Source organism: Tamandua tetradactyla, chromosome 1 (assembly GCF_023851605.1).
Source record: "Tamandua tetradactyla isolate mTamTet1 chromosome 1, mTamTet1.pri, whole genome shotgun sequence".
NCBI lineage: Eukaryota > Metazoa > Chordata > Mammalia > Pilosa > Myrmecophagidae > Tamandua > Tamandua tetradactyla.
Genome location: NC_135327.1, coordinates 220,289,292 through 220,302,584, shown reverse-complemented (window position 1 = coordinate 220,302,584; position 13,293 = coordinate 220,289,292). Strand labels below are relative to the sequence as shown.

Genomic DNA, 13,293 nt, shown 5'->3' with positions numbered 1-13,293 from the left:
TATGTTAATGATATAAAGGCAGTAGGGGTTCTGACAAAGTGAGATGTGATGCTATGAAATATACTTACATGGTTAATTGCAGTTTCTGAGAGTCTACTGCCAAATGGCCACACTGACATAAATACATACCTAAGTAAATAATCTGATTAGCAGTCTGCTTTTTAAGTCGAGGAAATATACCTGTTTTAAACAACAAAAAATACTCATAATCTGAAATTATCAATAAGAATGTGTTAAATTCGAGTATTTTGCTCCAAAGCAAGAAAATAACTTCCAGCATCAGGTTTCTCTGACAAATTTTGTGCCACCCAAGTCATTTCCATTTTGTTCTACAGGCACATTTCTATAGGTATGTGTCTGTTTGCCATTTGTGTTTCTGTCAACAGCATAACATGCTAATAATCCACAGTGGTATTTTGCAGAAGTTATTGCATCAGAAAGTTTCAATTTCAAACATTAGGTAGTTAACTAAACCCAGCTTGAAAATGGTACCAAATCTCCAAGAACAGCATTTACACTGCTAGTTAAGAGCAAAATGCTTCCACAAATGAATTTTACATATTTGGAAACACAATGCATTGCTGATACATAGGCAATGATTTCTTCCTGTCTAAAAGTGAGGTCATGAAGCACAGTTACCCACTAAACACCCAGTATCAAATTACAGTGGCTCTCCTTGCTATTGTATATTAAATGTTAGGGCTGAAAAGTCGAAGAACATGCAAGAATAGCTAGTGTCTTTGTTGCTTTACTGAGCTAAGAACTATGGTCACTTATTAAATAATACATTTATTACTTTATCAACTTGAAATTTATATCAACTTGGCACAACTACATTGTATTTGAGTTAACTGTTATCCAAGATAACTTTCATTCTGCGAAATTTATGAGATTTATATTGCGCTCTAGTGTTTCCAAGGTGCATTCATGAGACTTATCTCATTTGACCATTAATAGGGCAAGAATTTTTATCCCCACTGTAAAAATGGGATAAAAAAAGTCTGAGGCTTGCAGAGAAGGCCAAGATCACAGAGCATAAAGAGGAGAGCAGAGAAATGACCAGACTTGGCTCTCCAGCTCTTAGCTTAGTGTCTTTTTGCTGTACTGAGATGCCTCTTGCTCAATGCCTCTCCAAAGAGATTGTTCAATACATACTTGTGAAATGAACATTGCTTTGTCATAAACCTCAGAGCTCCAGCTTGGTGCTTCATTTTTAAAAAATGATTAAAATGTTTTCACAGACAGACTACCAAGCACTTTACTTGTCCTCTCTTATCTTTCAGTAAAAAAAAAATGTTTTCACATCATCTAAGTATAATGAGTTGTTTTTTTTTTTTAAAGAGTGAGTTTAAACCATTTTCAGTATAATTAAATATATTTTTTGAGAACCAGTACATGCCAGGGTGCTTTAAACCCTGCCAAATATAAAAAATGTGCAAGACTGGTCTAAAAGACATAACTGATATTGAGAGTCCAAAATAAATTTTAAAAGTTTCTAAATATTTGAAGGGATATAAAATAATATTTGTGTCACAAATACCTAGCTACCCTGAATGTTCCTTACTTTGAATTCTAAAATGCTATATTCATTAATCCAAAATATTTATGTCTGTCAGATTTTATTGTTACATAAGATTGCAGAATATATATATATTTTAGAATGTACCGTAAGTATTGATTTTAAGAGCATTTTATTGAGTCAGAAAATCCAGGATTTTTTTTTAAAGACCCAAATATGAATTCTATCTACATGATAGAGAGTAGTAGCTGTGGCTTCCTGGTTATAGAGTGTACAGGGTGTTAAGATAAGGAAGAGATGTACGGGGGGCCTGTTCAGCTAACTGCAATGGGGCCAAATGAGGCCAGCAGGAACTGCTATGTCTTTGCTTCAAAGCAATCCCCACTCTCCTTATTATTCTCATGAAACAAAATGAGTACTCACAATTTGAAAACTATGTTTAAACAATACAAATATTATGACAGTTGAGAACAGTGTCAGAAGATCTGTAAAAGAACTTTCTGCTTATAGCAAGCTTGCCTTTGAAAATGGCAAAACTGAATGCTGAGGCTGACAGGTGACGAAGAGTCTGGGTGATCCCAGTAAGACATGCCCTCACCGGGCTTACATAAAGACTCTTCACTGACCGATGTACAATGGGACATGTTTAACCAACTGTACAGTAGCAAATTGCTTTATTTCCCTGTATCAGCCAGAGGCCAAGCAGTTCCTGGCTTAGTTACTCCCAGAGACTCACTACCATTCACAGCTGAAAAGTATCACTGAGTAATCACTGCTTTACTAATATGGAACCTGAGGCTCAGGGGCAAATAATTTGTCTGAGGTCCTGCAGCTGGCTGTGGACAGTTCTGGGAAAGGAGTCCCACCTTCCTGGTTCTTGGCCCATTACTCTTCCAAGTAGTTGTGCCTGTCCTTGCTTGCTTGATGAAGACGGCAGTGCCACCCAGCACACTGAATTTCTAAATCCTAGCATTGCTCCATCACTATAACCAATCTCCCAAAGGATATATGCCAGAGAACACTTTCGAGCAAATGCACACTCTTTATTTCTATTATTTCTACTTACGGTTGGCCCTTTCATTACCAACCCCCTCTCCTTTCTTGCCCGTGTGGTCAGGGATGGATCTTGTGTGTCTCAAGGGCTCTACTGTCTCTTTGGCTCAATGTATAGATGAGAACCAAACCAAGGGGTCTGCCCTTGCTTACTTCACCAACATCCCCTTGGACAATGCTGGCCCTCCTAAGGCCAGGTGGCATCCCAAGCAGGAGGCAGCCACGCCCCTCTCACAACACCAGCCTCTGAAGATGGAGAGTCCAAATATTAATAACAACCATTAACAGCAATGAGGAGGGCCTACGAGACCACCAACAATAAGCTAGATGATTTACATAATGATCTCCTTTCATCTCCATGACTTTCTGTGGGGTAGGACTTACTATCTTCAATTTATAGTGTAGGAAGCTGAGGCACTGAGAGGTTAAGTTTAACCCCTAATATTACACAGGGTTAAAACTGAGTTTCATAGTACTTTTGCATAGATTTAGGAAAAGAACTAGCAAAACAACAGAAAAAGATATAGAATGTTAATATAGAGAAAAAAAATAAAAATAATAATAATAGTAAAAAAAAGGAAAGGAAAAAGAAAAAAAAGACAAACAAACAGACAGACAAAAAAAAACAAAAAAAAAAAAACTGAGTTTCAAACCTAGGTTCCATGCATTTAACAGTTAAGCATGTTATTTTTCTCGCTGATAGACCAAAGATACTATTTGTTCCACAGAAGTTTCCTTTATAATAAATTTCCTCCTTTAACTAACAGCTACACCCCCCTCTAAGGCAGCCCAATTTTGTATCATTGAAGACATCATCATATCCAAGTTTCTCTTCTTTGGGGAAGAGAATAGGTGGAGGCAGGGAGAAGGACCTGGTTTCCTCCTAAATATTGTAGTGCATACCTTATAGTAAGAAGAATTTAATTATTCTTTATTCAGAAAGGACTTAACCTTCACCTGTAAACTGCTTCTCTGAAAGCTCCAGGTAGCTTCTGTTAACACATCACAGTATTCTGGGTGAGAACCTCTTTTGTTGCTCAGATATGGGTGTCTTTTTCTGAGCTAACTTTGCAGGTGAACTCACTGCCCTCTTCCCTATGTGGGACTTGACTCCCAGGGTTATAAATCTCCCTGGCAATGTGAGACAGAACTCCCAAAATTTGCCAGGATCCAGCGAAATGGAATTGGGAAAGGCTTCTTGACCCAAAGGGGGAAGGGAGAAATGAGACAAGATAATGTCTCAGTGGCTGAAAGATTTCAGAGTACAGAGGTTATCCTGGAGGTTATTCTTATGCAGATATCGCTTTTCAGTGTATGGTGTATTGGAGGGGCTGGAGGGAAGTATCTGCAGTTGTTGAGCTGTGTTCCAGTAGCCTTGATTCTTGAAGACGACTGTATGAAGATACACCTTTTGCAATGTGACCAGGTGACTGTGAAAAACTCATGTCTGGTGCTCCTTTTATCCAGGGTATGGACAGATGAGTAAAAAAAAGCATGGATACACAAATAATAGAGGGGATAAGGGGCAAAATAAATTGGGCAGATGGAAATACTAGTGGTCAATGAGAGGGAGTGTTAAGAGGTATGGAATGTATGAGTTTTTTTCTTTTTTCTTGTTATTTCTTTTTCTGGAGTGAGGCAAATGTTCTAAAAAAATGATCATGGTGATGAATACACAGCTATGTGATGATATTGTGAGCCACTGGTTATATAATATGGTTGGATATAGGTGTGTGAAGATTCTCAATAAAATATTAAAAAAAAATTCACCTGGGCGGGAAGCAATTTCTCTTATCTGTTACTTTTTAAGTGGGTTTTGAAGAAAAAGGTCAAGGAAAGATATAAACAAATACCCTCTGCTTTCTGTGCCTATGTGTGTATATGTTTATGTATATATAAATATGCAACACACATATGCCTATTTATACCCCTCCATACATTCTTCACTCACTTAAACATCTCATTCTGCCCCAGGAAGGCCAACGCTCCATAATTCCAACTGGTACCATTTAGATGCCAGGTAGCTGCCAGCTAACAGGCCAGGTCCACGGCGCTGCATTGAACAAGAGGGCCCAGCCTACTAAGGGAGACGCGTCCTTATCACCCAGGAGCCCAGACACACTTACGTGATGCTGAGGGTTTACTAAAGGAAGGAGGCTTCCACATATAATTACAATTTTTGTTCTTAATCACAGGTAATAAGTCATTCTATGGTTAGTGAATGGCGACATTCAACGTATCAGTGACAACTATTTATGACATATATATCATATCATCATTGTGTCCTTACCTTGATCTTTTGGCGGGACTGATAAAGGATTCTGCATTATGATGTATTTGACTTGAATAGTGACTTTCCTAAAACAACCAAGCACAAATAATAATTAGAAGATAACTGAGATATCATGCTAATGAGGACTACAACTACAACTATGAACTGTCTCACTTTTCTACAGCAGGAATAGGCAGGGTGAGGGCTGCAGTGACACTTTTAAGAATGGGGCCTGGTTGGTACCTTTGCCCTCAAAGAGTGAAGGAAACGGGCAAGCAGGCAAGTTAAAGGCCTTGCCTGATCGTTACGTTTCGTATACTCTGCTTAGAAAGAAATAACTATAGTACTTAAGAGTCTAGGTAAATTAATACAATTACAATGTATTCATTTGATAAAATAGAATTTATTCATTAAATACTGTGATTATGAAGATTATGTCAAAATATACTAAATGACATGCACATTAGGATTACAACTATATAAAAACATAGAGGCATAGAAGAAAAGTAGGGTAAGAAATGTGTCCATATATATATTGCTATCGTGTTTGGGGGGGAATCATAGTTGTTTCATCCCCCCCCCCCCATTTAAACTATTTTCCAAACTGTCTATAATGTGGGGTTCCATAGTAATAAAATATTTGAACCTAAAACTAAATAAAGTGCTTGAAAAATTATAGGGAAATCTTTTTATAAGCTTTCCAACATAGATGTGTTTCTAAACATGATACCTAAAAACAGAAATTGTTAAGGTAAAGATTGATGAGATTTTCCATTTAAAACCTTAAACATTTTTAAACTAGAAAATCAGGCAAAATCAAAAGGCATGCCTTCTGCTTCCAGCCAAAAGAGAGTAACAGAGACCAGATTCACCCTACTGTCTGAAACAATCAAAAAAGAATAGACAACATATATGAACATTCATTTTCCAGACTGCGCATCAGGTCAGGGAAGACAGTGATCCCTGTGAGATGGGAAATACAGGAGCTGAGGGCTATGACTGCAGGGGGTAGGGGCAGCCCTCTGCGAGGGAGGTGGACCCTCCTGTTTGAGGAGATAGTAGTTAGAGTCCAGAGAGACCAAGGTGGCCAGAGTTTGTAAAAGAGAGTACCAGAGAAGAGAACAAGATAAAGAACAGAAAGAGAACAATGGAGAACTCTAGAGGGTCTCCACTGACTATTCAGCAGCCTATGGATAAGCACATACAGGTTAGGGAACTACCTGAGGTTGGGGAAAGAACCACACCAAAGGAAACAAGGGATTAGAAGGAACAGTGCTTGACACTCAAACATGGGTAGGTAGAGCACCTCTTCCCACCAGCCAGACAGAAGAAACTCACAGTTCCTAGGGCACTGGGTAGAGTAATCAGATTTTGCCCCTGTAGGGAGTAAGAAGACTGAGCATCGCTCTGGTTTTACATCACATATCTTAAAGCAAGATCTCAAAGGATAATCTTGTTTCTAAATACCTTAACTTTTAAGGTTAAGAAACTCAAAAATATCCATTACCCAGCAAGGCAAAATTAATAAGGCCTGGCACCTAATAAAAAAATTGTCAGACATGAAAAGAAGCAGGAAATCTTGACCCATAATGAGGAAAATAATAAAAACTGACTCAGGACTGACACTGGAGAGGACATTGAATATATAACTGTATTTCATATGTTCAAGAAATACAGACATGGAAGTTATACAAAAGACCCAAATAAAATTGCCAGGATGGGAGGTATAATGCATACCACGTAAAATACATGGGATAGGATTAATGGCACTTTAAGATGTGTCCAAAGAAAATATTAATGAACTTGAAGACACAGCAATAGAAATGATCTAAAATAAAACTCTGAGTGAGAAGAGAGTAATAAAAAAAATAATGAACAGAGCATCAGTGAAATGTGGGGAAACTTCAAGCAACCTAATGTGCCAATAATATGAGAGAAGAGAGACGGAAAGTCAGAAAAAACTATTTTAAGAAATAATGGCAGAAAAATTTCCAAATTTGAGGAAAACTTTAAACACATAGTTTCAAAAAGCTCCATAAAACTGAAGCACAAGAAACATGAAGAAAACTACACCAAGCATATCAAGACCAAAATGCTCAAAACCAGTGAAAAAAGAAAATCCCAGAGGCAGCTGGAGAACAGAAACACATTACTTGCAGAGGAACAATGATTGGGAAAACGGCAAATTTCTTGCTGAAGACAATGCAAGGAAAAAGAGAGTGGGGCAATGTCATTAAAATACTGGCAGAAAAAAAGCAAACAAACATAAACCTCTACCAATATAGAATTCTAAGCCCAAAGAAAATATCTCTCAAAAATAAAGGTGAAATTAAAATTTTGTACATCGAAAGCTGAAGGAATTTATCACTGGGTCATCCACACTGTAACAAATGGTAAAGTATGTCCTTCAAGCAGGGAAACTGACACCAGTTGGGAATATGGACCTACACAAAGAAAGGAAGAATCCTAAGAAATGAGGACTATATGGTAAATACGTTTTTTAAAAAAATATTATATCTTTTTGACTTTAAACAAAAATAAAAGTGTAAAGTGGTGTCTAAACATATGCAAAAGTAAAATGTATGATCAAAACAGGGCAAAGGTTGGGAAAGGAGAAATGGAAGATTACTAGTTATAAGGTTCTTATACTCTGTGTGAATTGGTGTAATATTACTTGAAGGGAGATTATGATGACTCAACGGTGTATACTATACACCCTAAAGCAATCACTAAGATAACAAAATAAATATTTTTTAGCTAATAAGCCACAAAGGAAATAAAATGGAATCATAAAAATATTCAATTTTTAAAGAGAAAACAGAAAAAGAGAAGGAGAGCAAAGAACAGAAGGGACAAGCAGAAAAGAAATAGCAGGATGGTGACATCTTTAATCTTATCATATCAATAATCATATTAAATGCAAAAGTTCAAAATATCTCCAATTAAAAGGTAAATGATTGTTACATCGGCTAAAAAATGCAAGAGTCAACTCTATTCTGCTTAAAGAACAGCACATTAAGTGTAGAATCACAAGCAGGTTAAAAATAACAGGGTATATAAAGATGTATCACAGTAACACTATTCAAAAGAAAGCTGGAATGGTCACCGCAGCTTTATTTGCAATAGCCCCAAGCCAGAAACAACCCAAATGATAGTCATCAGGTGAGCTGATAAACAAACTGTGCTTGTCAATACTCAGCAACCTAGAGGGACAAACGACTACTACAACATGGATCAATCTGGAAAACACACTATATGAAAGAAGCAAGCCAGATAAAAAAGGGCATTTACAGTACAATTCCACTCCTACAAAATTTTAGAAAATGCAAACTAATCTATAGGGACAGCACGGAGCTCACTGGTTGCCCAGGTGGGAGCTGTAGACTACAAACAGGCACAAGGACCAGACATCCAACCCCATTAAGAGTGAAGGAAGTATTCATTCTCTTGATCATGGTGACGCAAGGATGTATGCATTTATCAAAACTTATCACATTATATTTTAAATATGTCCAATTTATTGCATGTCACTTATATGTTAATATAGCTGTTAAAAACAAAGAGACAAATATTGGTGGAAAATTTAAAAACATAGACACATAGACCTCCATTCATTCACTTCACACATGCTTGTGACTGAGGTGCTCCTATGCACTCTGGACACAGCAAAGGACATGACAGCAGGGTCTTTGGGCTCGTGGATCTTACAGTCTGGTAAGACACACATAAATAAGAATAAGACAACATTCCACCACAAACACACTAAAACTTTTAGAGGCCAGGAAACTAGTTATCGTTAGAAAGAATATTCAGTTATTGCTTTTTTCTTTCTTTGCTTTGTATATGTTATACAATAAAAAAAGTTAAAACACAAAACAAAACAGGCTAAGCCTACTTAATAGAGTCCGTCCCAGAGAACCTCTTTTGTTGCTCAGATGTGGCCTCTCTCTCTCTAAGCCGAGGCAGCAAGGGAACTCACTGCCCTCCTACGTGGGACCTGAATCCCAGGGGTGTAAATCTCCCTGGCAACGTGGGACAGAAATCCTGGGAAGAGCTGGGATCCAGCATCAAGGGACTGAAAAAGGCTTCTTGACCAAAAGGGAGAAGAGAGAAATGAGACAAAATAAAGTTTTAGTGGCTGAGAGATTTCAAACAGAGTCGAGAGGTTACCCTGGAAGTTATTCTTATGCATTATATAGCTGTCCCTTTTAAATTTATGGTATATTGGAGTAGTTGGAAGGAAGTACTTGAAACTGTTGAGTGTGCTCCAGTAGCCTTGACTCTTGAAGATGGTACTATAAAGATACATCTTTCACAATGTGGCTGTGTGATTGTAAAAACCTTGTGTCTGATGCTCCTTTTATCCAGGGTATGGACAGATGAGTAATAAAATATGGATATAAAATAAATAAATAATGGGGGGAGCAAAGGTTAAAATAAATTAGGTACATGGAAATACTAGTGGTCAACGAGAGGGAGGGGTAAGGGATATGGTATATATGAGGTTTTCTTTTTTCCTTTTATTTATTTTTCTGGAGTGATGCAAATGTTCTAAAATATGATCATGGTGATGAATACACAACTATGTGATGATACTGTGAGTCTGTACACCATCTATGGCTTGTTTTTATGTTAAGATTTATCAATAAAAATACTTTTTTTAAAAAGAAACAATGTTCAACCTCACTAATAGTAAAAGAAATAAAGACTTCAAAAAATAAGATTACTTTCTCTATAAGTTTGCAAAAACAAAATAAAACATGCAAATTCTTTCAAAGAATCCGAGACTAGGAGCATGGTTATTTACTCTGTGTAGGAGTAGAACTGGTACAAATTCTTTGGGGGATAATTTTGCAATATGTATTACCCTAAGCCTTAAAGTTCTGCATTTCTTTTGATCCAGAACTTCCACTTCTAAGAATATTCCCAGGAAATCATATCGGTAACATGCAAAGCTATATATCACTCTTTTCATTATCATCACCTCATTACCTCTATAAAATTCTTCGCAGTGCTATTTAATACTGTGCACAAGAAATTTAAACCTCTTAAGTAAATCAGGGTATATTCTTACAATGAAGCCACTAGAAATGTCTCTTAAAATATTAAATCATTTGGAAAATGTTAGTGACACATTTTTAGATTAAAAGGGATGTTATAGAGCCATATAGTTCAATTCTCTTTAAATATATCTATGTGTAAAACTAGGAAATATTAAAAGTGTTATCTCTGAGTGGGAGATTACTATTTACTTTCCTTTTTATGCTTATGGATATATTACCAAGTTTACCGATGAACAAATACTACCTTTGCAATCAGAAAAAGTAATAGGAGTTTTTATTTTAACTGTCTTGGAATGCTAATGTATTGGAAGAGGAGTGCTATTAAGGTCATTTTAACGATCCCTCCAATCTCTTAGTATTTAAAGTAGAAAATCATACAAATGGAGTCTGATTCTGTGCTGCCACAAAGCACTACAGTATTATATTTAACTCTGCCATAGTTATGAAAAGACGATTAGGTTGTGTAATAGATAGACAACATTTTATTAAAGAAAACATTTGAATAGTCAGAATACTGCATTTTCTGACTGGGTTGGGTAATAGCTCAATATACAAATACGCCAGGAGAAAATATTCCCTTATAAGATATGAGTATTTTTCAAACACCACTCAAGCAAAGTCAATGTGCATCTTCCTCAAGGATGCCTGGCACGGCACTGGCAGTCACCAGATCCCTCATAGCAGGCAAGAAACTCACATAATCATAACTTGACTTTTCCTACTTGAGCTGCTCAAAAGTATATTAAGTCAAAAAACCTATCAAAAAGGAAGAAAAAGTTAAGAACACAAACAGCTAATGCTGTCAATTATAGCAAGATCTAATACAACATGCTTTACAAAGTACTCTTACACCCTTACTTTTAGTTTTAGGTAAATAAATGCCATATTTAAACAGTTGATTAAAAATGAAAATTAAGTGACAGATTGAGGTGATATGTCCTCTTTTGTTATGCTGCCTTGCCAAGGTCCCTAGAAATGAATTCAGATAAAGAGCCTTAGTGAATAAAAGACTATCATTTGCTCCACGGTCAACAGGCTTACTACTATCAGCCCCGGGAGTGGGCACGTGTGTAAATGCATGCTCTGTGTGTGCATGACTGCAAACGTGGGCATCAACACAGAATTGTAATGTGGATGTCAATCTAGAGTCTTATTTCCAAGGACCTCTTTCCTAGAGAATAAAGATACGCATCATCAGACTGACATACTGTCATGCCGATTATATGTCATGGGATCATAAATTTGGCTTGGAGGATTTGAAATATGAGAATATAGACAGGAAAATGTAAAAAAAGGTAATTGAGTCTTTTGGTGTCTTACTATTGGTAACCGACAATAGGCTTTTCTTTGTACATTAAGATAATTCTACTCACCTACCACTGACTGAGAGCTGCTCTTCAAACAGATCCTCCTTTATTTTTCATTCTAGTGTGATCTTGTGGCTCTTGATTCTAAAGCATTACCTAGTGATTGTCCCAGGAGATTTTAAGTTGCAGGCCAGAACATGAGTCATGTAAACCCCCCAAGACAGCTTCACCCAGGCTGTACTGTTACTAAAGCTATTCTGCATGGAGGGTTTACCACGTGCTAAACCTACACGGTCGTTCGCGCATGTTCTCTTATCCTCACATGAAGTTGTGTGCTGTTATCATCTCTCAGGACAAGGAAAAATGACAGCCATCCTCGAGCAGTTGAACAGACGTTATTGGGAAGGAGGATTCCAGGGATCTGTGTAATTCAGTGGGTGGCACTAGGAGCCGGAGGGAGACAAAATCACAAGGATGCAAACATCAACCAGATTTGAGGAAGAACTTTCTAATTATTACTGAAATTCAATCATGGAGTGGGATGTGATATGAAATCTTGACCTCTATTGCTGAAGAAGTTGAGTGAAGCTTTTATCAGCTCTAAAAACATGCAGATCATACCCGGGGAATTTTGTCGAAGTCTCAGAAAGGCTGCATAACCTTGGGCATCATATAACGGATAAAAGCCTAACCCACAGCCTACACCTTTCTCCTGCTATACTAAGGAAGTGAAACTGATCATGATGCAGATAAGAAAAAAAGGAACTTCCTGGATGAATTTGTATTTCTGAAGTAGTCAATGCTGCTCTTTGCCTTTTATACACTTAGGCATTGTTTGGAAATTTTTAACACAGTTGTTTTAAGTAATTTCATGTGCCCATAGTTTAATTAATTTTGGTTTTAATTTTAAAATCAACTTTATTGAGGTATAATTGACATACAACAAAATGTCCCCAATTTTAAGTGCACAGTTAGATGAGTTTTGACAAGCGTATATACCCATATGCTTCACCCCTCTGAAGACACAGACCTTGAACATCACCTTAAAATGTTTCCTCATTACCTCAGAAAGGTGCATAGGGCCCTTTGGTGGCCAGTCCTCACCACTCACCTCTGACCAGGCCAGTCACAATAAATTAGATTTGGTTGTTCTAGAACTTCATACCATTGCATGTAAGTCATTCAGCATATATTCTTTTATTGTGTGCAGCAGCAGATCATCCCTTTCTATTGATGAATGGCAGTCCATTGTAGAACTACAATATAGTATGTTCCTCTGTTCACCCACTGTGGGCACCCGAGTTGTTGCCAGTTTCTGGCTATCGTGAATAAAACTGTTACAAACATTTGTGTCCAAATCTGTGCAGATAAATGTTTTCACATCTCTTGGGTAAAAATCCAGAAGTGGAAATGCTGGGTGGTATGCTAGGTATATGTTTCGCTTTGTCAGCAACTACCTCACTGCTTTCCAAAGCAGTTGTACTATATTTCAATTGATTTAAAACTACCTCTTCTGAGCAATTACGGAATTCACGTTTCCCAAGATCTTACATAAATAAGAGCACCAAAATACTTTATAACTCAATTTTGTTAAAATGACATAAGCTTATAGTACAAAAATCCTAAGTGATGATAGTATTCGTCATTCATACAATTATAATAAATGTTTGTTCCTATTTCAATTTGTACTATTTAATGAACAAATAATGAAATTATCAAATCGGTGCTAAAGGATCAGAGAAGTTAAAAGTTAATCTACAGAATAAAGCTTGATCCACTTAGAAAATTCCTACTGCTTATACTGTTGAAGCTGCATTTGTACTTGGCAACCTCTTCCTTCCCTGAATGGTTGCATACTGCTAATGAGTTCAATAGAAAGTCCCTCTTTTAACATAGAAATTTCTGAATGCCAGCCAGTGACAGAGTAAAATGCTTTGTAGAGTCACCCTGGGGGACATGAGTTTGTTTTAGACCCTCCAAGGCAACTCCTGCTCAGCGCAGAGTTGGGGAAATGTTGGAAGTAGTCCTGTTTTCCCTAATTTTTGAGATCTGTTGTTAAGGTGCTTTGGCCAGATGCTC

At 37.1% G+C, this 13,293-nt stretch overlaps 1 protein-coding gene across 16 annotated transcripts in view; it reads right to left on the bottom strand.

The window, feature by feature from the left end:
* Positions 1–13,293, bottom strand: part of ZNF438 (zinc finger protein 438) — a 205,552-nt gene that overhangs the window by 20,522 nt on the left and 171,737 nt on the right. For 12 of the 16 annotated variants that reach the window (XM_077152397.1, XM_077152443.1, XM_077152414.1 and 9 more), the window contains 2 exons: positions 4,863–4,930; positions 130–180 (listed from right to left, as the gene is read on the bottom strand). The exons of 1 other annotated variant lie outside the window; for it this stretch is intronic. In XM_077152397.1, the coding sequence (XP_077008512.1) occupies positions 130–180; positions 4,863–4,930 (119 nt within the window). The remainder of the gene's footprint in view (positions 1–129; positions 181–4,862; positions 4,931–13,293) is intronic. 3 more of the 16 variants (XM_077152470.1, XM_077152490.1, XM_077152499.1) reach the window with 1 other exon arrangement.